At 38.8% G+C, this 27109-nt stretch overlaps 1 protein-coding gene across 1 annotated transcript; it reads right to left on the reverse strand.

Annotated features, from left to right (window-relative positions):
• Positions 1-1914: 1914 nt before the first annotated feature.
• On the reverse strand, positions 1915-26698 carry MDM1 (Mdm1 nuclear protein). Its single transcript, XM_062613705.1, has 15 exons — positions 26681-26698; positions 26036-26141; positions 23371-23738; positions 22809-22943; positions 20879-21004; positions 18986-19119; positions 16732-16831; positions 11455-11493; positions 10924-11099; positions 9219-9497; positions 7903-8051; positions 7643-7773; positions 6609-6867; positions 5409-5477; positions 1915-3201 (listed from the first exon to the last, which is right to left on the reverse strand). The coding sequence occupies exons 1-15, from the start codon at positions 26696-26698 to the stop codon at positions 3095-3097; spliced, it is 2196 nt and encodes a 731-aa protein (XP_062469689.1). The 3' UTR covers positions 1915-3094.
• Positions 26699-27109: the final 411 nt, after the last annotated feature.

Here is a 27109-nt window from a genome sequence, read left to right on the forward strand (position 1 = left end):
ATTGTATGTGACAAAAACATGCCTTGTTGCCTACCCCTTCCTTACAAGCAATCTAGCTCTGATGGCTAAAGAGACAGCTTACATTTGTAAGGTTAACGACATTTACATACCTCACATTATGTTTCAGAACTCACATTGGTTAAGGTGTTAAAATTTGAAATTAACAACAAAATATTATTGCAAAACTAAGGCATTTTAGCAGATCTTTTTTTAATTGAACGGGATTATCCACAATCCCAGATGTTCCCTCAAAACTTCCCTGCAGAGCTAGAAAGCCCCAACTGATTCTTCTCCAACTGTTCAACCCAGGGGGTTAGGAGTATTTTCAACTATTTCAAGTAGAGAACGCTGATGCACCACGAAAGTCACTGGAAACTGAGACTCTGGAAAGAAATTAAAGCCCAGAGCCATAAAAGGATGCAAGTGCCTGAATACTACCTTGCTGCTATTGTCGGCATTTAGCTAAATCCTAAAAACTCTCCTCATGCCCAGAGTCATCCAAACCTCTCCAGAGTAACTGCGTAACTGCTGAGAGAGGTGCTTCACCCCTCCTGATGAGGTCATTCCACCCTAAGTGATTTGGCCACAGAGAAGAGGAGGAAGATGCCAGAATGAGCACAGCTTCAGGAATAGGAAGATCTTTGTTCTAACCCCTAGGCTAACAACCATTTTTATCAAGATTAAGTAGATACCAAGAGCTCACTCCTCATTCCTACAGCCAGCCAACAGCCTTATTATCTAGCAAGACGGAAACTTTTTGAGAAGTGACTGGAATCAAGTCTGCTCTTTGTGGCCTTGCTGGGGGAATGCTTCATTGGCAGGAAAACTGAGTAAAGGAAAGCCTTTCACCAGCTGGCAGTGGTCAGTGAGGAAGAACCAGCTTATTTACTTGCAAAGGTGGTTGAGAGCTGTGAACCTCCAGCAGCGAGATTCACCAAGCAAGGATACCCAACTTGGGAACAGCAGCTGAAGACATATAATTCAACACTTACGGGCTGGGAACATGTAAAACTTGACCTGAAGTTGACAAGCTCCCAAAGCTGTTTATTCCTTAGATATATCTCCTACTGGCAATTGCCTTCCTCCTTATTTATCCACTTTGTCTCTCCACTTGAAGGCTTCTAAGATTTCCTTGACAGAAAACAAAACACATTCACTACACAGCACGCACTTGTAATTATTAATAAAGGGTGCACTTTTGAACCTTTTCTCCATGTTCAGCTTGCTGGAAAACACAACAGGAAACATGTTTGAAGATTGGTCTGAATAAAACAAAACCCCCTCTTGAACTAGGTAACAACAATAGCAGAAGGCAGGCATAAATCATTTTACATCTGCCTTGAAGGCTACAGAAGAACATCCTTCAGAAGCTTTGCACTAGCATTACTCAAAAATGATATTTTGTCTACATTTGCCTTAAATACTTCTTTCCAAAAGTAAATTCAATTACAAATTTCAGGTAAAAGATAAGATTTGTTCAGATGAGAAATAATGTCACAATGATGTATAAGACACCAAGGGCTTCCATTTTTATCTCTAAATGGAGTTTGTATCCCCATGCAACAAAAATTATCACCCTTTACCACACCTATTGTCTCCCTGGCAGAAATCAATATGCACATCCCATACAGCACACATCCAACAAACTCAGAGCTACCCGGATGCACCAGATTCATGCTGCAATACTGTAAGCAAAATCGGCATATATGCTGTTGTAATATCTAGGACAAGTATCTGTAGCCAATCATAATTCCAAGTATCAACATATCTAGCTTTAGTAACTTTCTGAAAACCGGAAATGGGGTAGCTTCTTGTCTTTCAAAAGTCCACAAATATTCCAGCTGAACAGGTAAAACAGAGAACTGAACACAGAAGTGCCAACACAGTATGTTCCACAAATTTATCCAGCATAACTTGACTAGAAACAAATCAACCATTTTTATTTTCAGTAATATGCATACATAATTGTATACAAAATCAAAATGTAAGTAAATGTGTACAAAATTCAAGTTGTTCTTGTATAAAATTTCCAAATGAAGTAATATTAACACTTGAAGCTACACAAGAAGAACTAAACTAGCTGCTAGCCACCTATTTCCTCTACTTCAAGTTAACTTGCTTCATCTCTTAGAAAGATAAAACAAGCTGTCAGCATAAATCATACTTTTAACTGTGACAGTCACAACAGTATGTCAGTCTCCCAGAAACAGGCAACTAGAAGAGGTAATTAAAACATCAAAGTCAGGAAAAACAAAAGCATTCCTTTGAATTTACTTTAAGAGATCAACTACTCTTAAATACCTGAGTTTGAAGTGGGGCTGGGGAAGGCCACTGCATAAGGTTGCTTTTTCTAGAGAAGTTTAAATCAGCACTAAACAAGGATCTTTTCCACAAAAAAGACAAATGTTCACGTAAGTACTCTGACAAACTCAACTCTAATAGTCATCCTGGCAGAAAAAACTGGACAGCAAACAAACCCTAACACTTTGTGTCCTTTTCACAAACTCTTGTATGTTCCATATTAGCTTCATTAAGAAAAAAGGATTTTTTTGGTAACAGGTTAAAAGCTGTAAGCAGCAAAAGCAACTTTTTGTTACAGCACTGTCTTGTACTGACAATTCATATAGTAACATAAATAAATATACCACAATTGCCTTTAAGACAGCTGATTAATATCAAGTAATTGAGGCGTCGAATGATGGTGTTGCCCCTAAATACTGCCCTCAGGTCATACTGCATGACTGCAGCAGAAGAACTTGGCAAGCTACACACGGGTTGCATTAAAAAAAAATAATTATCTTGGTTTCAAGAGGTGCCACCGTAAAAAAAAACAAACAAACAAACAAAAAAAAACAAAACCCAAACCACATGGCTGTTGTGTCATAGTGAAAATGTAACTCTCAGATATAAAGGACCTACATTTTCAACACTGGTTTAAATAGGGATGGCAAGTCCTAAAACTTGGGCCACATTAGTGCTAAGTGAAAGGACGCTGCATGGTATCTACAATCACAATTTTTTAAAAATGTACACTACAAACTATAAAAAAATAAATCATTTTACAGAACAGTTTCTATACAACAGGTGGGAGAGATTATGTCTTGCCCCAGAAATCTTTCCTCTTCTGAGCTCGTTCCAGTATCTGAGATGCAAGTGAGCTAGATGCTGCCGAGCGAGCAGAGATCTGAGACAATCTGTCATCTGTAAGGAAAGCAACAAGGGGAAAAGTAAATAGGAAGATTAAATATACCTATTAAAACACAGTTGACACTCATGGCAGACGTCAGAAGTACAAATATTTTTATGCCCTCTTTCACCATGGGTGCTAAAATAGTACCACAATGCACCTCAATTTTATTACTTAGTAACTGACATGCTGGAGAAGAATCTCACTAGAAAACTATTACAATGCTAGGTAAGTTTAACATAGCTACATGCCCAGCTCTTGACAAACTCTATAATGAGATCCCTATGGTCACCTGGGAATTGCCAGATTCTCCAAGTCACCTCTGCATTTACTTTCCTGCATCAGAAGATCTCAGATATTGTTCCTCTGCCACTGAAGTCTGTATAGCCTAGCCTCTGATAATAACACTTTCATGAAAGTAACCCACTGCTTCAAGCAAAGCAGACAACCTTAGAATAACACATGACTAAATACCATAACCTATGCTGCCAAAAGAGCTCTTCTGTACCAAACCCAGCTAGTGCACCACAAGCTGTTAAAAGAAATGTGTCTTATGAAGAAAACAGGAAATTTAATACAAAGACAACAAGAAGCATGTTTTAAAATTGTACTTTTGAAAGGTCTTCCTTTGGAATACAGGGACTACTTTCATCCAGCAGAACTCTTAAAATTAAGCAGCCTAGATGCTGCTTCTCTGATAAAGCATCACATTATGCTACTGCAGAAATGCCCTCTATGAACAATGACCTTAATTACACCCATTCTCCAGCACTAGGTTAAAAAGGACTGTATCACTCTTTCCTGCCCTCCCTAGGGGAAAACAAAACAAATTTCCACAACTCGACCCAAACAGAACCTGTACTTTGCCAGTGTTTCAATTAACTTTGCAGCAGCATTTGTAAATTCTTGAAATACAGTGATCCAAGCAGCCCATAACAGGCTCACACACTGTGCATAACAACTATATTCCCATGTATGAGAAAACCACTAACTGCACTTCTGCAGATAGACATGTCGTTGGAATAACTCCCAGGTTTGTATGTACATGAACAAATATGGACATATGAAATATCTGTGAGCTGGCACACTTCACCTGTTTCTGAAAGCTTATACATCACCACTCAGCTCAAAGATAAAAAAATTAAAAAAAAGAAACAGCAGTTACAGCATTTAGCCTGTGTGCAGCAAGCTTGTGGGAAGCTGCAGAGTACTATAGGATTTTGTATGGTTTATGTAGACACACAGATGCTTGGCTGAGCCATCTGCACAACCCACATGTTTTCCAGACAACTGCAATGAGTAAAATAGAGAATCACTCTGAACCTTGGTTAAAACCAAGGAGCAAACAAGCATAAGGGCTACAGAAAAAAGCTTCTGGTTGCCTTGGGGTGTATTTATAAATAAACTGTATTCAGATAGGAACTTGCGAACTTGCTCTGCCCCTACTCTAATCTAAACCAAACACAGGTGATTGCGACTAGCACAGCACCACACCAATCTCAACCTCATACACCATGCTAAGAAACAATATACAGCAGTAGTTCAAGCTAATGAGGCTACAGTGCCTTTAGTTGACTCACACTACTGAAACACTTTATGTCTGCCCACAAAAAGGCCAAGATGTACTGGTGGGCTGTGCACTGGCTGCTCCTCCAGATAAAGTTTACAGTAAAGAGAAAAAAAGGCCAAAACAGCAATCAGAATAACAGGATGCCATAAGTACCCCTAACAGTCTGAGCAGAGGAACAGCTGTGAAAATTCAAGTCAGAGGAATCATTTTATGCTGCCTATCTGGTGCTGAAGTCTTACAAACAAAATCTTTATCTTAAAATTTGTGGTACCTTTTAAGTTGCATCCAAAGTTACTGCAGCTGTGAGCATTTTGCAGTTTGCTTCTGTTGCTATTACACAAAGGCTTAAAAACGTGCGGGAAGAAACAATTTTAGGTGGGGAACTGAAAAAGCTCCAGTAACCGTATTGAGTCACAATGGTCTATTTAATTTTTGGTCGCATTTATACTTTCATATTCCTGCTTCAGATTATTCGGATGAACACTCTCAAATTATTTTGATGAAATATAATACAATGCAGTAGATATTCATGCAAACACATAAACCAGTATGAATTACTGCATTCAGAAACCTCTCACATTAGTGCAAAAGTTAAAATCACTCTAGGTAATATACACATGATATACAATAATACTTCGGGACAAGAAATACCTTCATCCTTATAGTTTCTTTCCTGAAGGGGTAACTGGAATGATCTCATTTTTGGATTGCCAACATTCCCTAAGATTAAAAAAAAAAAAAAGAAAAAGAAAAGAAAAAGAAAAATATCAAAGGAATAGTTTTTAATCCTTTCAAAATAGACAAAGGATAATATTTCATTTTACAACATTTAAAAATGTTGCAACATTATTTCCAAAACATGAGTCTTATAAATAGAAAACATACAAAAACCTCCACTATACTTCTTTAAACTGAGATAAAATAAACTTATTCTACTGTATTTTTCTCAAGGTACCTATCTTTGTGTAGATACTACAAGTTACTTAGTGACTTTCACTTAGTGAACTTGAGGTGCAGAGCTAGAACATAGGACCAATTCTAACCTCCTTCTGAGGAAGGTCTCTGGATTTCACCATCCCATTTAACCTGACAACTACTCATTCCATTCTAGAGCAGAAATACTACTTTAGTTTAGCTAATCCTTATAATGTGAGGATTGAAAATTGTGGGACCTTAAGCAGCTCTAGAAAGTCTTTCTGGAATGGAGTCAAGCACATAAACTTTATTTTGACTAAGAAGTGAAGGATTCTTTTATTTGTCATGTCCCCAGTGACCCTAAACATTGTTTAAGATCTCTGAATTGTGCCAGCACAAATCCCTCCTCAGCCAAGAAAAGGTTTCTCTCAATACCCAATAAATCATCTATAGATGGCTTTTTTGTTTCCATACGCTGCAGAAATATTTAAGGAGCTTATCTCTCAGATATCCGCAACTCCTGCAAAATAACACTATACCATAAAGGTACCCAGTTACATTCTGCTGTTGATAACTGCAGGTGGAAAAGCATCACAGCATCTAGTTGCAGCATAAAAAGATTAAAAACTACAACTGTTCATGCTAAACCAAATTAATTCTCATAATGAGTAAGTACTTATTAAAAATAATAAGGCAAAATTAGAAAACAGACCACTAGAATACAATGATATTAATGGAATCTGAAACTAATGTGGAAAGTTGTACACATTTCCACAGCAAGACTAAACATGTAATAGAAGAGCTTTTGTTTACAAGCAACACATTCTTCGTAGAGTGTAAGTCAGCAATCTCAGCACTCTCTTGGCCCGAGCATTGCACTGTAGCCATTCCTATCCTGCAGCACTCTAACATAGTCAGTTAATACCCCAAACCCACCATTATGCTGGAATTCTGGATCTTTGAGAGTCCCTTGAATACGACAAGAAGGACTCCAGCAAGGCATAGAACAGCTTTTGGCTGACTTCTGCACACGAGGTGTAGAGGAACACCCTTGATGGGCTGAAGCAAAAGGAGCTTGCTGATCAGAAACCCTGTTAGGAGGCCACTGATCCTGTCTAAGTGGCAGAGGATCCAAAGTTCCCAGCCCAGCAGGTGGAGAGGTAAGGAGTGGCACAGCTTCCACTTCCGCATCAGGCTAAAACACAATAGAAAGAAAATAATTAAAAAAAACCACCCCAAAACCAAACTTCTTCTATCACAAACTTGCTTCTATCACAAAACATGCTACAGGGATGTATGCAGCAAAATGCTCGCTGTCTTTGTAGAACACAGACTAAGCACAACTTGACCTAAAAAAAAAAAAAACAACCAACCAACCAACCCACAATTTTGAGAGGAAGACAGTTAAACAACTCCTAAATGTTTCTATTTTTCTTTTATCAACAATGCAAGCTGCAAAGTAAAAGAAGCACAGAAGTAAAGGAAAGCAAGAATGAAGCTATTCTGGCACATGTTGTACACAGGCACCTAACCCCTTTTGAATTTCTTTCAAGTCAAGGAATCTGGACCGTGCCCTATGTCAGTAACTTTAATGTGGCGGTTGTTTTTTTTTTTTTGTTTGGGTTTGGTTTTTTGTGTGTGTATTTTGTTGCGGGAGGGCTGTGTTTTTGTTTTGGGTTATTTTGTTTTGTTTGGGGGTTTTTTAATAGATCCTGTGCATGTAGCAGAAAAAAACAAAATGGAGCTCATCCAATCTTACTCCAATAGCCTCAACTCCTTTGCCTGATGCCCCCCAATAAATTCTTCAGTCAGACATCAGCCTTTTTTAGTCACAGATGCTGATTTTTTTTAGACTAGTAGATGACAACTGAAGAAAAAAAAATATTAAATAACATATTAAATAAATTATTTGCTATTAATTAGAAAGCACATTCCAAAATGTAGAACTCTAAGTCTCTTTTGTGGCTCACCCGGAAGGACCTTCTTTTTGAAGCTTCTCTTGCACCTTGCTTAGCTGAAGAAGGGTCTGCTCCTAAACCTCGTGTTCTCTGCTGTGAAGATGAAGACTTGAATTTAGGAGGAGACACTAGAACCGCACCTCCTGTTGCAGTGGAGAAAATGAAAAATGCTTTATGAGCTTAAATAACCTAATAAACTAATTCATACATGTCTTCTTTTTTTTCCCCCTTTAATTCTTGAAATATTACTTTGCATTTAAAAGACTTTTTACCAACAACTGGGGTAGTGAGATCATGATGAGTCCTCTGAGCTCCACCAAGCGCTCTCAGCTTCGGGGTTGGAAGCCTGCCTCCTGTCCTTGAGGATACAGAAGAAGAATCTGACACAGCTGCAGAAGAATTCAATACTAAGGCATTCTCACTGGAAAAAAAAGAGAAATGATTAAAGGATTAGCTAAGGACTCAAGAGTCTTGCACTTGAGCTTTTTGTTTCTAATACATTCCTACAATGAAGCCTAGGGCAAGACAGTTAGGGTCATAAAACACCAAGAGCCTGTAGCCAAAACATCTGCTTGCAACGGGAAGTCCTGGATTCCACCCCTCAGTCTTAGTTTATGTCATTTTTTTTTTTATGTAACTGGGTAACATATATAAATTGTCTCAAGCTGCAAGTACAGGCTCCCTCTATCCCAATAAACCTTGAGTGTATTGCTACACAGTAGCAGACTCAACAGGAGAGCTGGAAAGAGCACTCACCCAGAAAATCTTAGAACCCAGTTGCCACCTCAGAGGGGGGAATATGGGTTTGACTCTTTTCAGTCAATGTGGTAGAACTGAAACCAAGTATCCCACATTTATGCGACTGCTTTAGCCCCCAGGTTATTAATTAAATCAGCAGTACCACTTCTGTCTTCTTTCTCCAGACACATTTCAAAAGGAGGTGGGAGCATACTCACACTGTGCAAGTAACCTGAACCTATGGCTGCATGCTAGACACACTCTGAGGACATTTAGGCAAAGAATGCCTCATTTCTAGCTCTCAAGCAGACTTAGATAACTTGCAGGGGTTAAGCTGCTCTGCATGGCCAACCAGCTTGGTTGGGATTTGGTTTGTTTTTTTCTGGGGAGTGGGAAAGGTTTAAGAAAAACAGATGCTTAAGTACAAGACTAGCATGTATTCTATCTTTTCAGTCCTATCAATCCCACATGGCCTGTCTGAAGGAAATAGTAAGCTTTAATTTTCAGGACACTTGGCTGCTGTGTAATGAACAGCCTAAGAAGCCCATATTGCAAATTTTATAGTTTTGGAAGAAAACCCCCAAAACATTAGAACTGTTTGCTTCTACAAACTTCTGTCCTGCAAGTTAGAAATTCCCTATTCGTAATGATCAATCCACTCTCATCAACCAGCTCAATGCCTTGGACTTTCCCATTTCTTATCATACTGTTAAAAACAAAAGTAATGTCACACCAACTTATGCTCTCTTAAGTAAATCTGATTTTAAACCAAAAATTAGTTAACCTGAAAATTTCTGAGATGTTAGAGGAAGAGAGTCTGTATATACATCACAAAAATGTTCACTGTTACCCTTCTATTTTCTTGTCTTCATTGGCATTTTTATTGTTTTCTTCTAACTGCTGAGCCAAAACTGCTGCTTGTTCATCTTCTTTTTCTCCCTCTTCTGTTGATTGCCGATTCTCCCTTTCTTCAGTTTCTTCTTGCTCACCCCAAACTAAACGCCTTTGGACCGGAACAGTTACAGCATCTGACATATCTTTTGTCTCAGCGCTGTCCTGGTGTGGCTGTTTCCTTGAGTCAGGCTGCTGCTGCATTTGTGGGCTTGGTGAAGTCTCCTTTTCAGAAACTCTAGGTAACAAAGAACACAGTGTTTCATACCGTTGATTTGCATGATATACACGTCTATTTGCATGATATACACATGTCTATGTAGAACACATTTATCCAGTTCAGCCTTTCTGCCAAAAGTATATCTCAGATATTAAAAAGTAGTATAGTTGACATGATGAATGGTTAAATTTCCACTGAAGTTCTAACTGATGTTTAAGCACAATCCATCTTCAAACTAGATTCTGTGAAAATTCTTTCTGGATTATCATTTCAAAAAAATGTAATGTAAAATTAGGGCTCTATTTCCAATTTAAACAACAAGTTAGATTATCAGAAGTGCTCAAAAAAAAAAAAAGTTCAGTATAAAGGGACAGCTGATAGCACATTTTTGAAAGGAAAACAGTTTAGAAGACTCCTCTCTAGGCACAACTTTTTGAAAGTGTTAAATTCTTAACTGCTCACAGAAATCAGTGCAAATTAGCCCAGTGCACAGAAATGAGATCAGCAAGAGGATCTGCATTTCACAGGCAAAAAACCAAACTGATAGACAAAAAAAATTACACCATACTTAGTATCACACATAGTGTAATAAATACCCTTTTACATGTAATCCCCCAACCTTATTAGGGCATGCCAATGGGTAGATCTCTCACACAGAAGACAAGTAGTGCATGCACGGCAGTGAAAGTGGTCTACAGACACAGGCATCCAAGGCACGGTTTTAAATATCAGATCTCAAATAAGACAAAAATGGCTTTTTCTTGTCCTCCTTCCTTCAACAATAGTCTGTACATTTTATTAAAATACCAATTCTGAATTTTCCTAGCAGTATCGGCCAATTCTGATGGCCTTCCAAGGAAGGAGAAAATGGATGTACACCATTCCAGTTCCTAAAACTTCATCTTGGAACTAAACAGTTTCTAAGACTCAACCACAAGATTAATTAATCCTGACAAGAACACTGGTAACATCTCAATAGGCAAAACATACTTCATACCATTCCAGCGGAAAGAATAGCATTACTTCCGTATGAGTCAGTGGGAAATTCCTCCGGACTTGATGAGACAGACTAAGGTTGCCACACTAAATATGCATTTGTGGAGAATTATAAAGGAGCAACCTTCTCTCCTTTCAGAAGACTGGACTGTACCCCATTTTCCACTTGAGTACGTATCGACTGATATATCTATGAAAAGGTAAACGCCTGCATCTGTTCTAGAGAATTTACATATCCCAGAATTGTAGAACAGCCAGGTTTGAAGGGTCTTCTTAACACCATCTAGTCCAGCCTCTGGGGAAAGGGGGCCTAGATGAGATTACTGAGCACCCTGCCCTATCACATCTTGACTCCAGTCAAACATCCAAGCTCTCTCAGCTATGCTGATATTCATCATTTTGCTCCATTTCAAAGCTTCACTATAATAGGCATAAATAACAACCTTACCCAGCAAGATCTAGTGCTCTGATGTTGTTGCTGATGCCTTCTTCTGAACTGGAATTTGAGGACACATCCCAAAGACTGTTATTATCAGACAGGATCTGATTGAGATGGTCTCGGGAGAAGTGAGTTCCCTCCACTCGTTGCCTGTATGCCTTTGCTCTTTCTCGAAGTTCTTTCACCTACACATCAAGGCTTCATAAGTTGCATGTTTGTTTAAAGTTCACCAACAGGCTATTATATTTGCATTAGCTAATAGCAGCTACAGGAGAAAAGCAAATTACTTATAATACAGAGCCATTCACAGTACAACCATTGCATGCTGCAGTAAATGCAACAAAGAGAAAGCAAACACAACAAAAGGGTGTATTTAGTAAGCATGTTTGAGCCATGTTGCCAAAGCAAAATTGTCAATTATTCATTCAAAGAGCACAAAAAGTTACGCAGCCACTACAAATAAGTTTTGTGCTGAATTCTAATCTTCCCGTCAGACACAGTGCTCCAAACATCAAAAACAGGGACATAGATGGAACCAACCTCCATATACCACATGGAATTTAGGGTGTTTTGAGAAGCCTAAAGAGAATACAGAATAATTTTAAAATTTCTTATTTTTCTCTCAACACTGTATTGTTGTTACAATTCTTGTAACTTTACTTCAATCTAAGTAAGAAATTAAATAAAAAAACCTATCAGCATAGCTCTATGCTGCCTCCCTGAGATTCAGTAAAAAGCTGTAAAACAAATACATCAGTACTGGTGTTTCAACAGTTTTTGCCAACCTGGATGAAATTCATCTAGATTTCTAAGCATTAACACGTAAAAATACATTCACCGCTAGTTTATGATTATTTCAAGTCAACAGGTCTATGTGCATGTGCAATGCTAAGTTTCTATGCTGTGAACATTGCAACTGTCTCTAGCTACATTAATCTTAGCTCAGCCAGGAGCTGATGAGAATTCTTGGTGCTATTTTATCTAAGACATAATATCAACATTTCCCTTCTAGACTATCAGTAACTAAGAATGACACACAAAACTCTTCAGATGTCAGGTTTAGTCTTAAAAAAATAAAAGTGAAGCTCTCCAGACATTATACTCCTAATTATACGCAATCACTTTTATGGTTAAAACTACTTAAACACTCACACTGTCTTCTGTCTTTCACCCAAACACAATTAAAGTGAAGGAAGAAAAAGCAACAAAACTTTTACGTTTAAATTATTAAAAATAACTTTGTGATACTGTGTGAATTCTGGCTCACTAAAAAATGGTTCACAGGAAGCATTTTATCAAAGAGCAGGAAAGTAGTACTGACACTTCCTCTAACACATTTTTATAGCTCTTCTTATTTATTCTTCTTTTATAATAGACTTCACATTGTTCTTCCTGCAAGGAACAGTTGGGCCCAATTCCACTAAACCCACTAAAAGAAACTGGATGCAGCAGACAGAAATCCACTTAGCCCACACCAGCTAACATCCCATAATTCAACCTGAGAAGCTTCCAAAAAACAGCCCATTAAAAATATATGCTTGTCACTTTAAGAGGCGAATTTAAAGTTAGAGGTGCAAGTGATTTACTGGATTATTCACTTGAAGTAGAAGAATGAAAAATTAATTATGATAGCCACAACAGAAGGAATATAAATCCAGAGCAACAGGACACTGCAGGGAGGGGAAGAATACTATGTCTCCAGTGAATTGTGAAGAAGTACAAAGGACAACCATCTCCTCCAGTGACTCAGGGGCAGCATTATCTCAGAAGGACACTGGCCCCAGAGCCCCCTGTGATTATGAATTGCCCACATTAATTTTTCAAAACCATAACTTAAAGCAATTTCTTCATTCAACTGCTGGAAAGCAGCCCTTAATAATATATTGTAGAGTAGCAGTCTAGGAGTAATAGCTATGCCTAACTAAGGTCATACCAGGATTCTATTACGGTATGGTAATAATCAGTATTATTATGTACCTGCTGGAGCAAGTCCAGAGGAGGGCCATGAAGAAAATCAGAGGGCTGGTGCACCTCTCCTATGAAGACACGCTGAGAGAGCTGGGGTAGTTCAGCCTGGAGAAGACAAGGCTCCAGGTACCTTCTAGCAGCCTTTCAGGACTTGGAGAGAAATCCAGAGAGGGACTTTCAACAAGGTCACACAGGGACAAGACAAGGGCGAATGGCTTTAAGGTGACAGAGGGGAGAATTAGGTGACATATTAGAAAGAAATTCTTCTCTGTGAGGGTGGTGAGACACTGGCACAGGATGCCCAGAGAAGCTGTGGCTGCTCATCCCTGGCAGTGTTCAAGGCCAGGATGCACAGGGCTCTGAGCAACCTGGTCTAGTGGAAGGTGACCCTGCCTGTGGCAGAGGGGTTGGAACTGGATAACCCTTAAAGTCCCTTCCAACCCAAACCTTTCTACGATTTGCCTGTTTGGGATCAGAACTTAAGAAAGTTTGCTTTGCACCCAAAGTTACCATGTGTGCTCCCAACTAAGAGAGCAAACAGATTGGATCAGTCAGAGCTTATCATCTAATAACCACTTAACATCAAGCGAGAGTTGTTCTGTAGGCTCCTTTGGCAAGGGGTGAATGTTAAGAACCCACCAAATGTTGAGGCTAGATACAGTTTTGAGGAACATTTCATGTCAATGCACTAGTATGGGAATAGGTATGGAATCATGTAGAAACCAAAAGGACTGTTGGGCAGCCTATACCACAAATGGCTGAAGTACTTTTGTTGCTTTATAATAAAACTGATGCACTTGACACTTTTTTTCAAGTTATGAAGACTTTTATTAATCTGATGTTAACATATTTCTTAACTGGCTGGATTCCTTCTTATGTCTCAACTGTGAATGAAGTATTTTATTCAGACCTACTATTTTAGCCATACTTGATGCCATCTTGTAGTTTTTAGAACAAAAGTATTGATGGATGCTGCAAACAAAAAAAAGAAAGCCTGGCCAAGAATTGGGTCTATCAGGATTTTTATTCTTGTATTAGAGGTTTTAAGAAGCAACCCTGGTTTTCTTCCAACCTCTCCTGAAGACCAGAAAATTCCAAGCCTTAACCTTGCTCCTTGCTTTCACTACTCCCACAAAAAGCTTCTTATTAAGAACTATAACCATCAATCATACATATGAAAATATTAACAATAGCAAATTCAAAAAACTCCATACAGAAAAAAAGTCCCACACAGTAACACATTTACACAAGCTAAATACTATTCTTTGTCTACTAGCAAAACTAGTTTGATAAGCTGTACTGGTTTTGGCTGAGATAAGGTAAAATTCCTTATAGTAGCTCCTATGGTGCTATGTTTCAGACTTGTGCTGAAAACAGTGTTGATAACACAGGAATGTTTTCCCTATTGCTGAGCAGTGCTCACACAGAGTCAAGGCCTCTTCTACTTCTCATCCTATCCCACCAGCGAGCAGGATACGGGTGCACAAGAAGCTGAGAGGGACACAGCCAGTACAGCTGACCCCAACTGACCCAAGGGACATTCCACACCATATGGCATCATGCTCAGCATATAAAGTTGGGGGAAGAAGCAAGCGACATTTGGAGTAACAGTGCTCATCTTCCCAAGTAACCACTAGGTGTGATGGAGCCTGACTCTCCTGCAGATGGCCGAACACGTGCCTGCCCATGGGAAGTGATGAATGAATTCCTTGGTTTGCTTTCCTTGCACAAAAAGCTTTTTCCTTTACCTACTGAACTGCCTTAACCCAGGAGTTTTCTCACTTTTACTCTCCCGATTCTCTCCACCATCCTGACACAGGGGACTAAGTGAGTGGCTGTGTGGGGCTGCCTGCTGACTGGGGTTAAACCATAACATACGCTCACAGGCATGGGACTTCAAGTCTAACAGACAGGAGAAATTCTGATTGTCCAATTATAAAATGCCTCTTTTATATGAGCTCATATTAGGATCTAATGTAGGCATGCATACATAAAAATGTGTATGTAATCAAAAATGTGTAATTTAAGCACATGTGTCATCAATAAAATACTTGTTATTATAGTCTTAAAATTAATTTGACTCTTTCAGCTATCCACCACAACTTCAAGCAGAAAGCCCTAAAATCTTAATTCTTTTTTTAATTGTTCATGCCTACTGCCAAGTGACTTGTTTCCAGTTTCCTGCAATTCCCTTGTCAGCAAGAAAACCTCTGTGGAAAGTCAGACACATCCTAAACACTTATCTAAAGTGTGATAATTTACTGGTTTCCCATACACTCTAAATGCTGCAAAAGTCTTTGGAACTAATGAAAATCTCTGAAATGCTGCAAAGCTCTGAAACACAACCCATAAAGGATCATGCCTGGTAAAGCAGAACATCCATTGTCTACTTGCAGTTTTCTCATTCTCTCCCTTGACTATACTGCAGTGACTCCTCCCACCTGGCTGTGCCACAATCTATTCCAAGGCAATGCATCCCTTTCCCTTTACTTGCTCACTAGTCAGTTGCTCTTGAAGCTGAGCACTGCTCCTGACTGTTTTGAATGTTACTGATACAGCAGCCAGTCTCCAAATTAAGGTCTTACATACCAGAAAAATGACATAACCTTCTACAGAAATACACTGCATACCACTTTCTCAGGCTGCATGCAATAGTTCAGAATATTCTACAGCCTTCATTACAGCAAACCCAAACCATACAGCAATACATATAAAAAAAATAAAAATGTCACTTGTTTTTAGTCCTCCAACATCATCTTGAGGCTGTTTTCACAGAACGGATTACCTTCTGCATGCATACACAAAATCTGATTATGAATCATCACATACTACGCTACAGTCTTAAGACCCATTTTGCACTGAGTATTTTGCATGTATTAAATATACTTTTTTTTGTCTAAAAAGAAATTTACTTGCTAAATTAAGTCCAGTGAGAAACACAGAACTGAATGCTACATTATTCCTGCAATTGTCAGAAAATGTTATTTTCAGTCTCAAAGCCCAACACTATAGAGCCATCTGCTCCAGTTCTACCTTACACATCAGCTTGGTCCCAGCTGACAAGGAAACTCATGCTTTCAGGTAGTAGCACAGCATCTCATAAAGGCTCCATAAGCTGGGAGAAGCCTAAATCAATTCAGTGAAAACTAACAGTTGCAGAACTAGCTCTAGCAGTTTCTTAGCAGGCTGCTAACAGTACTGATTTTTTAGGAAATCATGTGCAATAACACTGCTAAGAAATCCTGAAGCCAATCAGCATTTTCAGAGTTCTGTCAAGGGAGTTCTTATATAACACTGATCACAGTTACGGAACAATCTACAAGAAAATATGTATATTGACTGAAACTTGCAAGAGAAATTCTCAATCTGATATCGTGTAGGACTGAATTCAGCTGACTGCTTTGAATGGATTCAGCATGGCAAGCTGAGCCTGACTATCAACCTGACCTAGGCTGATACATATGCTGGCATTTTCCTTTTATTCCTTTGGAATCGCTTAACATCCAATTCTACAATTTGAAAAATTCTGCTTCTTAAAATCTGGCTCAACATCAATGCTGATGTTATCTGGTCCAATACTCTGTTCTGAATGATTCTGACTGTAAGGGAATCAAAACTCCTCCTCACTTTAGATGTCACATTTATATATTCTTTAAGTCAGAGCATCTCCTCTTTTTCTTACCATACATTATACTGACTTGACAGAACCTAATTGCCTTTGCATACTCACCTTTGGGAGTATTCTGATCTCAAAACTGCATCTTACAAACACCACAATTCAAAGACTTTTGCATCTATAAATCAAAATACAAATCATACTCTGGCTGCAGGTGTTTTAAGAATACTCACCTGGTTGGGAAATTTACTCCTAATACGAGACCAAGCTCCATCTTTGTAGAAATACTGGGCTGGAGACAGAAATTTTGCCCTATATTCAGTGTTCATCTTCCTAAGAAATCAAGAATGAGAAGAGGAAAACACAACAGAAAGAATAAAGCTTGATATCCAGAATACTCGTTAAGAACACACTTAAAGTTATACCAACAATCATAAGTATACTTGCACTTACATGCCAGGGCTAAGATGTGAAAAACACCAACTCATCCATAACAACACAACTAGGAAAGTGAGGAAAAAGTCTCTTTCGCAGTTGGTGGCTCTTCAAGTAGTTACTCTTCCTGTTTTTTTTCCTCACAGCCCTTCTGTCAGAAGCTTTTGCCCTGACAGCCAAATCAGCACAACACAATATACACGTAAGACTCAATTTCTTGAATGTAAAGTGCAGCATTTTGGTTTAAGTCACTGATGGTAGTGCATTTAAGTAAAAATGCCTGGTTTGGCACTAATGGGTCTGAGACATTTCCTTCTATGAACTCCACTCTAAAGGCAGTCTGCATATGGGTGGGGTGAACTGTTGGGGCTAGAAACATCTGACTACCAGAACAATGGTCAGTATAATTCATCCATGTCTTACTGGCTTTGATTTACAGAAGGCCTCGGCACTTGAAAAGATGGATCCATTTTCCTTTCTGCCACACACATACAAAGAAAAATTAACACCATCTAACCTATAGCAGGCAATAAGCAATACTTCAGGTTTTTAAGCACTGAACTGAGAATTTATCAGCTTAAATCTGAAGAGATTTTTGTTTTTAATCTTGCTTTAAAACATTACTAACTTTAATATATTCAGCACTGAGAGAAAACACCCTCTTTTTCAGTCCTTCTTCAGAAATGGATCATAAAAGCCTGAAGTCAGAGAGTAAAATGCACTTTATAAAATGAAATATACTGATAAAAAAAATACCCAAACACTTTTTGTTCAAAATTTTTTTCAATACGTCCCTTTCTTTGAAACTGACAGAATTCCTTCAGTTTTGGTTGCAGAACTAATGAATTAGCTCAAAAACACATCACTGCTGTGTCTTGATGCCAGTCACTCTGCTGCAAAATCAGGCCATGCAATGCAGCTTGCATCAGAAGTGACAGTCCTGTCTGCATACTGAGAACTTGTACATTTTGACAGCTATCTGCCCAGTGAATGTTTTGGAGACTTTTGTCTTGTGCTACCACATCAAAGGCATAAGAGGCAGAAATCCGTCCTTAAATGAAAAGGAGCCATAGCAAAATATCAAGAACTTCACACACTACTCACTGCAAAACTATTATCTTCTACATAAAAAAGCTATAAAAACCAGAGTCGCAGGTTTTAACCGTACTATCTCCACTCATTTTTTCATGAAGAAATTTTATGAAAACTTTCACAGAGAAATTTTCACAGAATTTTGAGTGATTATTTTGTAATTATCTCCCAATATCCAACAGCATTCAGACCTAGGTAAGTCTCCTCTTCCATGTATAATCTAATGCCCAAAATCTAACAGAAAGTGAATAAAAGCAATCACTGGGACATACATTAAGCACAAAGGCAGAAGAAATGAATTAATTTATGGATTTTAAAACCTGCATCCATTCTGGGCTTTTATTTCTCTCGGTGTATCTCAGATGTGTGGAAAACGGAAACAAGTTCAGTTACTGCAATGTAGGAATGTGGCAAAAGAAGAAGATACCTTAATAGCACTCAGTAACATATAATTTCATCTCCATGCTTGTCAAGATTACCCTAAATGGGACCAATTTCTCTACTTCCCTTTACCTCATGTGGTTGCTTTTGTTACTCCGGGACAGATGGTGATACAGACTAGAAAAAACAGACATCAAGTACAATCATCACAGTTTTAAGGCATGAAGCAAGCACAGGAGAGCAGTTTAAAAGGTGAATACAACTTCCAAAGCACTCACTGAAAGTTTAGCTGCACTGCAATGATTTAACGTCATTCGTGTTAAATGCATTAACAGTAACATTATTGCATCAGAAGGTTCAACTAAATGAGTATGATTAGAAAGCTTCCACTTCCACTTCACAGAGAAGAAGATGGAAATTAACAACAGGTTTGGATGTACCCACATGAAACTCAATCCCAGCACTGCGAGGGGGCATTTGCTCCTGCGACTGCAGCATGGCATGGTTTCATCCATCACTCGAAGTACTAGGCTCCTGTACAACTAGTCACTAGGTTAAGTTTTCCTATTTTATACATACCCACGACTTGAATGTAAAGAGAGGGGCTTTGGATTGATATGCTGCTTATTTTTTTGTTTAGGATGTTTCTGTTCTGATTTCCCTTGTTTTGCTGCATCTTCTGCTGGCTTTTGAAACGGTTCTTCCCTCTTACTCTAAGGCAAAGATAATTGTAAAAATACCACATTAGCTATCAGTCTGAATCCCCCTGTACTCCTTTTGACATCCAGCTTTCACAAAAAGTACATTTTTAGTTAGATGCTTAGCACACTTAATACAACCAAGAATATTATATTCCTTTGTTAATACAAACATAAACTAGCAAAACACCAAAGCTAAGATCCTAACTGCAACTTTCAGTTACTTAGATGATCCCCTCTGTACACTTTACAAAATGAATTTAATACAAAACACATAAATAAAATAACACAATACCTGTGTATTCTAACCTGAGCTGTGTAAGACTTAACACACATATTTCTGGAATTTGTAATAAAAAAAACCCCAAGCCTAAACACCAAACCTCTTAGCTTAATAACAAAGCAATATAAAGGAATTTATTATAAACCAAATTTTTAATTTGCTGTCACTCTCATTTATAAAAGGTCAAATTGAGTTGTTCAATTTTCACATCAAAGATAGTTTTTTTTCCTCGCCTATTTTATCCTCTCGGAAATCTCACACATGAATTCTGATTCTACAAGAGATCTTCACAGATATTGTTCAGATTCAAGAAAAAAACAAAAAACAAACAAACAAAAAAAACAACAAGAGAAACATCCCACCAAAATTATCAAAAACTTTTCCAAGACCAGAATACAGCTATCAGTATAAACAAGAAGTGTTTTAGACACTCCCACCAAAATTCCCTTCTCATATATTCTCTTCCTTCCCTTTATTAGCTCTCTTGGGAAAACGTAACCTGAATTTCCAGTATTAAAAGCACAGAAATGCTTCCTGAAAGCCTCATGTCATCTTCTAAAAGAGGTAAAAGGAGACATAAAATTCCTTATTCCCAGGTGAGATTTAAAGCACTGGGCAGGTCTCAATTTTAAATTATGAAGCCTCCCAGTCAACAATCATCTTTATCTTTGAATCTGGTATAACAGCCAGACCCATCATTTCTAAAATCTCACTGAAGTCTATCCAAGCCAACAGCAAGACAAGGAAATGCAAGGCTTCACACAACCATATTACTTCCATAAAATATATTTTAATGTTTTGAACTGAGTAACAAAGCCTACATAGGCTACACAAGGTCCTGTTAGAGCCTTGTGCTAAATACAATTAATTACCTTTCTACCTTTCAACTTATCAAGGCAAACGGAAACGAACCCTAACGCTTCCTCTATGTTTCTTCAAATTACAACTATGGGCTGAAAATCAGTTCTAACTGTGGCATCTTTCATACATCAAAATATTTGTTTTTATTCACACTGTGTCTGATTTATGAGATCCAAAAAATTCCAGACCCCCCCCATCCAGCCCTCCTGCATACCAAGAGATTAAAGTGGTACCAATAAGAGTACAAATCAGAGATTTACATTTCAGAAACTGTTCTAATGACTAAAAAGCAAGTTTCAATTAAAAAAAAAAAAAGAGAGAAAAAGAAAACCCACCTGAAAGCTCATAAATTAAGGTGTCAGGAAAAACACACTGAAAATGTCACTGTAAACTCAACAAATGCACTACAGAAACTACAGAAACCACTACAGAAACCCCGTAAGAGCAAACAGAGCTGCAGAGGGTTATTATTTTTAGTCTTTTATAGCAAAACCACTACTGAGTCCAGCTCTAAAATGTAACTAAAAAATTCAACATAAGCTCACCCCTGCATTCTAGAAAAGAACAAATCAAAATGACAGAAGTATACTAACGCCTTTCTTTTAGGGAAATATTTACTTGTTCACAAACCGGAAATCCTTTCTCTTCTGAACCACCTCTCTCTTGTGGACCATTAACAGAAGGAGAGCTTTTGAAATTTCTCTCACATGCAGTTTCAGAAGTAATTGCAGGAGTTTTACCTGTGTTGCAAATAACCTTGGGAGGGAAGAAAACAAACAAAGGTGTGATTTGCTTACCTTAAGGCTAAATTTTCAAAATCAGTTAACTAATTCATGCAAATACACTCACATATGAGCAGAGAGACAGTTGTGCACGAATACATCATGTGCAGACTAATTAACTTCTAGGACAAATTGAAAACAAACTACATCTGATAAAAACACATTTAAAAGTGACCAAGTCAGACACAGTTAAACCTGTGGTTAAACGTTGTTCTTACTGAAGTGCACCAACAGACTTTCTGTTCATTTGGGAAGACAGTTCACCTTCACAGTTTCATGTAGGATCGTATTTTTTTCAAGCATATGCCATAACTTTCCTATGAGTCTTAAGCACATGTGCAGTCCATAAGTAACAGCTGTTCTGTGTTTTAGAATTGGATGCTTAAGGCTTGGGTAATTTGAGCTACCCGCTATTTTCCAATCAATACTGTATTATAAAACAAGGTAGAGAATTTGCCTAATATGTGGTCAGGTATCATCTTATCATGGGGTGCTGAATTAAAAGGCCATGCCATATGTCACAAGCATACGCTTTCCCCAGCTTTGCTATGAGACTTTAGGTCTGACTTACAACCTAACTTGGGTAACTTTAGTATTTCCACAGAATCTCTTCAAGGGAAAGGTACTGCCATTATTCAGTATTCAGATATATTCTCCATTATATCAACAAAAATCTAACAAATATCAGTTTGTTAATACGTATAATTTTTATCATGAAATTCTAACCTTAAATTTAGAACCTCCAAACATTCACACATGTTAGGATTTTCTCTAAATTTTATTTATCCTATGATTTACAGTTCCTACAGACTTATTCTTCCAGCTTTTTATTCTGTATAAGCTGTGAAAAAAGTTTGCTCTTTTGGATTTTAGTCTTTCTTCTGAAACAGCACAATGTTCACAAACATCAATAATGAAATGTGTAAGAAAGTGCACCATTTGTAGTAATCCCACTAATGTATATGCTCCTAGTGAAGAAACAGAAGACAAAATAAAAGCAGAAGTGCCTATTTCATACTGTAAAATGACCAAAAAACAGGCTGATTCTTCTAAATCCTGATCCCAGTAACAGTGAATTGAAAACACAAAGCAGTCTCACAACCAGAGTTACTCTTTGTGGTCTGATTAGAAATAGCAGCATTTCCAATCCTACAAAGTTCAAAAATTCATGAGACATATTAAAGTGCCACAAAAGTATCATAAAATGAGAAGACTCCTCTTTTAAATATAAGTGGCTCTTATGAAAGAAAAAAACACTAGAGATGCACTTTAGGGCTCAGAAGTATATACACACAGAGATGGAGACTGAGTAAGAAACTGTGGTAACCCATAAAAGACCATGAGAATAAATAGTGAAACCTGAATTATTTCAGTTGAAGACATGTTGTTGTAATGCAGAACACCTGAACATGCCTCTGTTATTAGCTATATACTACCTAACATAAAAATGGTAAAAGTGAAGGGTAACATTGAGTAGGATCTTAGAGCTCCTAAGGCAAATTAATGCAAAAAGAAGAAAGCAGTCCCATTATAAAGGACAAAACACAACGAGGCATAAGGAGAACGAGTAACTAGGCCTGACTACAATAAAGAATAATAAGAAAACAGATCTAATTATACTGTACTTTTGTATATTAAGGAGGAAAAAAAAACATGTAACAATATTCATGTTTGTCATTCCCCTGACAGAAGTGGAAGAAAGGAAATCTCAGAAGGTAAGCACCTTTGCTGATACAAAAAGAAAGTATTCATTTACTTTTTGGATTCTTTAAAGTTACCTGTTCAGCTGCAAGTATCGGTGACTTTTCATGAGGACTCTTCCAAACAAACTGGCTTTGATATTCAGAATTTCTGGGGAAAGTATATAAACGTGGAATATTCATGCCTGCCTTCCTCTGAAGGACTCTGTGAAGCTGACAACAAGGAAAAAAAACCCACTGGTGTTCCCTTTCCTACAATGCCTGGCAAGTCAACTATCTTTCAATGCACCCTTTCAAACCAACAGTTTGGGGTTTGGTTGTATGAATTAAATGAACGCAAAGTACATTTTCTCATTATAGCAAACAACCCCAACGATACAGAATTGGCTAAAACCTTGTTTAAGTGAAATCAATAGTGATGGCACATGAAGGGCAAATTCCCATTGACCTAAGTTGAGCCAAAATCTGGTCTCACAAGTACTGTTCTCCCAACAACAAAGCTACAACATAGAGTATCAAAATACAGAATTAAGGAGAGAGTTAGACAACAGAAGCTGATGTATGTGCATTAAATTATTTCAAGTATAAGATTAATAATTTCTAAAATGGCCAATAAAAAAGACTTTAAATCTTCCCTTACCCCATTACCCATTTTTTCTAATTCTTTTTTTGGAGATGAAAATGCTTCATTTTGATTTGGTGGAGCTGCAGATGGTGATTTTTTCATGTTGTTTTCTGCAAGGGCAAGAGCTGTTTCACCTCTCAAATCTACTGAATGTGACCGAACTTCTGAGGGGATTCCGGGTCCTTTTGGCGTTTCAGTATTTTCCCCATTCACATCATTCACATTGCTGCTGGGGCCTGCATACAACTCTGTAGTCCTAAGAGCTTCAGTTCTGAGTGGGTCATTCAAGTCACAATCTGCTGTCCATTCAAAGTACTTTGAAATCTGTGGATTATGGTAAGGCACCCTTCTCTTGGAAATGAAGTTTGGTTCTCTTGTGATTCCTGAAAAAGACATATTAGGTTTAATAAAAACATTCTATTGAAGACTTAGTTTATTCTTGTAATAGAGTGATACTATAAGTTTATCATAGAACTTATTAGAAAAAAACTATTTTAATATCCTTGAACAATGACAGCCTATGAATTATGGGCACAGCTGTGAAATTCTGTCTTTCTTCCTATTTGTGAACATCTTTCCTTTCCACTAAAGAGAGGCAGGAACATGGTGCTCCAGGACCATGTTGGATAAAACCCTATAAAGCAAACACAGCCACAGGACAGCCTTTTGCAAATTGATTCTAGGAGCTGAACAACAATAAAACTAACACAGCCAGTAAAAGAATGCAGTTAACACAGATGCAGAATAACCAATCTGCAATGCTACAGTATGCCAGAAACATTTCTCATTACACATGCACAGTATCTCTGAAGAGGTTCTTGATGATTGTGACAGGACAGTGACAGACCCTTATCCATATAATACAATGCTGATTTAAAACCATCTCAGATAGCTGGTGACTTTTTACAGTATGAACACCAAAATAACTTCAAAATTGTAAAAAGGCTGTGACAAAACCAGCTATCAAATTATTTTAAAGAATTGCTGGCCTTGGCAAACATAGATGAAAATAAAATTACCCCACCATTTTAAGAACAGGATTGAATGACTGAAAGCATTTAAAGTGGGAAATCATAATCCAACTACAAAGTACTCAGCTGTGAGAGAAAAATAAGTGAAGGCCCCTAACTGACTAATGAAACACTTTCTAGGCTAGAGAGAAACTTCTATGTCATGAAAATCTACATAGAAAAAGAGAGAAAAAACAATGGTGACAGGTATGCAGAATGTTTGGATGTCTGCCTACACATACAGGTAGTAGGAAGCAATTCCAGTGGAAAAAGTCTGAAAAAGTATCAGAGAGGAAGTCAGAGTACCTGGAGCTGTTAACTTCTTGGGGTGATGGTCTAAGTCATCCTTAAAACTGCTAACTATGTGTTTCAACTGGAAGAACTGCAAGGGAACTATCAATGACAATCTGCAATTCCTATGAGGTGGCAAGAGTGACATCTGAAGATGCAGATGGTTAAAAGACCAGAAAAAAGGTGGGAGTGAAAATTAACACAAAGATGTAGGAAAACTACACCAAGCACAAAAAGACTGCTACAACATGAGGAGGTAAAATTTTTGTATTTCTAACTCATGACTTTATTGCAAGTCTTGCAAAATTTGCAGTTTAGTTTGACTGGTAAAGAAGCATTGATTACAGTTTGGAAAAGAAGTTAATATGTTTAAATGTTCATAAGTTGTGGAACTTATACAGGTACCCATAGGCAGACCCACGTGCTAAGGAAAGCAAAATTAAAAAAACACACATTTTGCAGTAATGGAAAACAGCAGTAATGCATATAAAGCATATTAATTAGGAAGATTAAGTTATTTATTAAAATGTCTAGCATCTCAACTAAAAACAAACCTTACTCCCAGTGGTTGGTTCTTAATTACCAGGCTTTAATTTGGAACCTTTATTGTAGGAATGAATATACTGGACTCCCAATTACACAGACTGTGTAGTGCAGTTGCACTAGATTGCAAAAGTGCTACTGCAGTAATTCCTATTTTTACTGCTCCTTTTCAAAGCACTGCAGTTGTCAGCACCCTCCAGCTTACTCCTACTCCTCAACTCCCTACAGGCCTTTGAATCCAGATGCCATTTCCTTTGTCTTCTACTTCCCAAGCCTGCATTTTCCTGCCACAATAATGCCTACAACCCCTAACTCCTATATTACAGCACCACAACCTTTTCCATTCAATGATCATCTTTTTGTTGCGTTGTTTTTTCTGTTACCTGTTCCCGTTAGTTTTCATAACAATTTTACTTTGTAGCAATTTTGCCCAAGTCAGTCTTCCCTTACATACAGAATTTTACTTAATGTTTCCATGCTCCACAGTTAACTCAGTGTCTCCTTCTGCACACCCTGTATGGGTTAAAACTACATGTGTGCTTCATGCTTGAGACTTGGCTTATGCTGCATGTTAGAAACCATGTGTTTTTCAGATTTTAAAAAGTAACACTAAGATTAAAAGGCAGAAAGAATATGGCATCCAAAGACATACTCTAAATGATGACCAAGAATATATCTTTACTGTATAAAGTGCACAAAACACAAACATTACCAGCTCATTGTGGCCATGTACTCAATCACAGCAAACCTTTCCAGGCTTGCAGCCCCACCTCATCCTTATCAGAGCCAGCTCAGATTTGCAATCAATGGAGCAGCTTTTCAGGGCACTTGCTTACCAAACTGATCTGACCGAAGTCCTGCCCACAAGGATTTCTGCTGCTCGAACGGACTACAAAACTCTGGGGTTTTCCATCTGAAGTTTCTGTTATATTCACTCAGCCCCTGCAGTAAACAGAGAGGTGTCTGTCAAGTGACCGGTGCACATCCTGCTTCCCTGCGTCTGTTGGCAACAGATCTCCATGGGGAAAAACACCAACAAGGCCGCAGCAGGATTCAGCTATACATATGCAAACAGCCCTTCTTTACCTACCCTCCGAAGAGCAAAAACTACTTGACTGCTATGGAGAAAAAGCGCGGAATAACACCATGCACAAAAAGTACGCAAAAAAACTTGTTTACATTTTTAAGTGAATAAAGTTTCAGGAACAAACACAGCCAGAACCCGCTGTCATCGACACGACTGAACTGTTTCCGTCTTCATTAGCTCCTGAGCGCAAAGGTCTCCCCTTTCCCGCCTCGACGGTGGCACCCTATAAACGCTTGAATCCCCTCCCTCCTCCTGCCGGCCGCAGAGGCCCGCCGGGGTCGCTACTTCCCTCGCCCGGGGCCCGGCCCGCCGGGGTGCGCACACAGACAGACATGGATACACACACCCCACCGCCCCGGTCGCGGCCCGGCAGCCCCGCCCCGCCCCGCCTCACCCTGAAGCGTACGGGCATGGCTGGAGCGCAGACTACCGGACCGCAGCCTTCCCCGCCGCCGCTCCCCCGGTAAACCCGCCGGCCTCGGCCTGCCACGCCTTCCCTCTCCTCCCCTAGCCTAGCCTCACCTCATGGAGCGCGTGCGCGGCCGCCCGGCAGGGGGCGGGGGGTTCCGCGCTTACCAGGGCCGCCGGTTCTCTTCGCCGCTTATGCCCTCGGGGGCCATGTTGGCTTGGGGCAGTCGCTGGCTGTGTTCACAGAGCTGCTGTGTTGGCTGGGTGCCGCCGCCGCCCGCCGCATTATCCATATTAAAACTCTTTTCCCTTACCTGCGGCAGGATAACCGTGTTATGTCGCCGGTATCGTGTGACTGGGGAAGGACGATGGGGAGCCGTGTGCGCCCACCGGCGTGTCAGCAGCGCGGGGCACT

This window comes from Pezoporus occidentalis, unplaced genomic scaffold, assembly GCF_034315485.1.
Source record: "Pezoporus occidentalis ecotype Australia unplaced genomic scaffold, CSIRO_AGI_Poc_V1 ctg17, whole genome shotgun sequence".
In the NCBI taxonomy this organism is placed as follows: Eukaryota; Metazoa; Chordata; class Aves; order Psittaciformes; family Psittacidae; genus Pezoporus; species Pezoporus occidentalis.

Coding starts and splice junctions, on each gene's coding strand:
- MDM1 (XM_062613705.1), bottom strand. Junction 21,005..22,808: donor CGATACTTGCAGCTGAACAG/GTAACTTTAAAG, acceptor TTCCCTCCCAAG/GTTATTTGCAACACAGGTAA. Junction 7,774..7,902: donor TCTCACTACCCCAGTTGTTG/GTAAAAAGTCTT, acceptor CCACTGCAACAG/GAGGTGCGGTTCTAGTGTCT.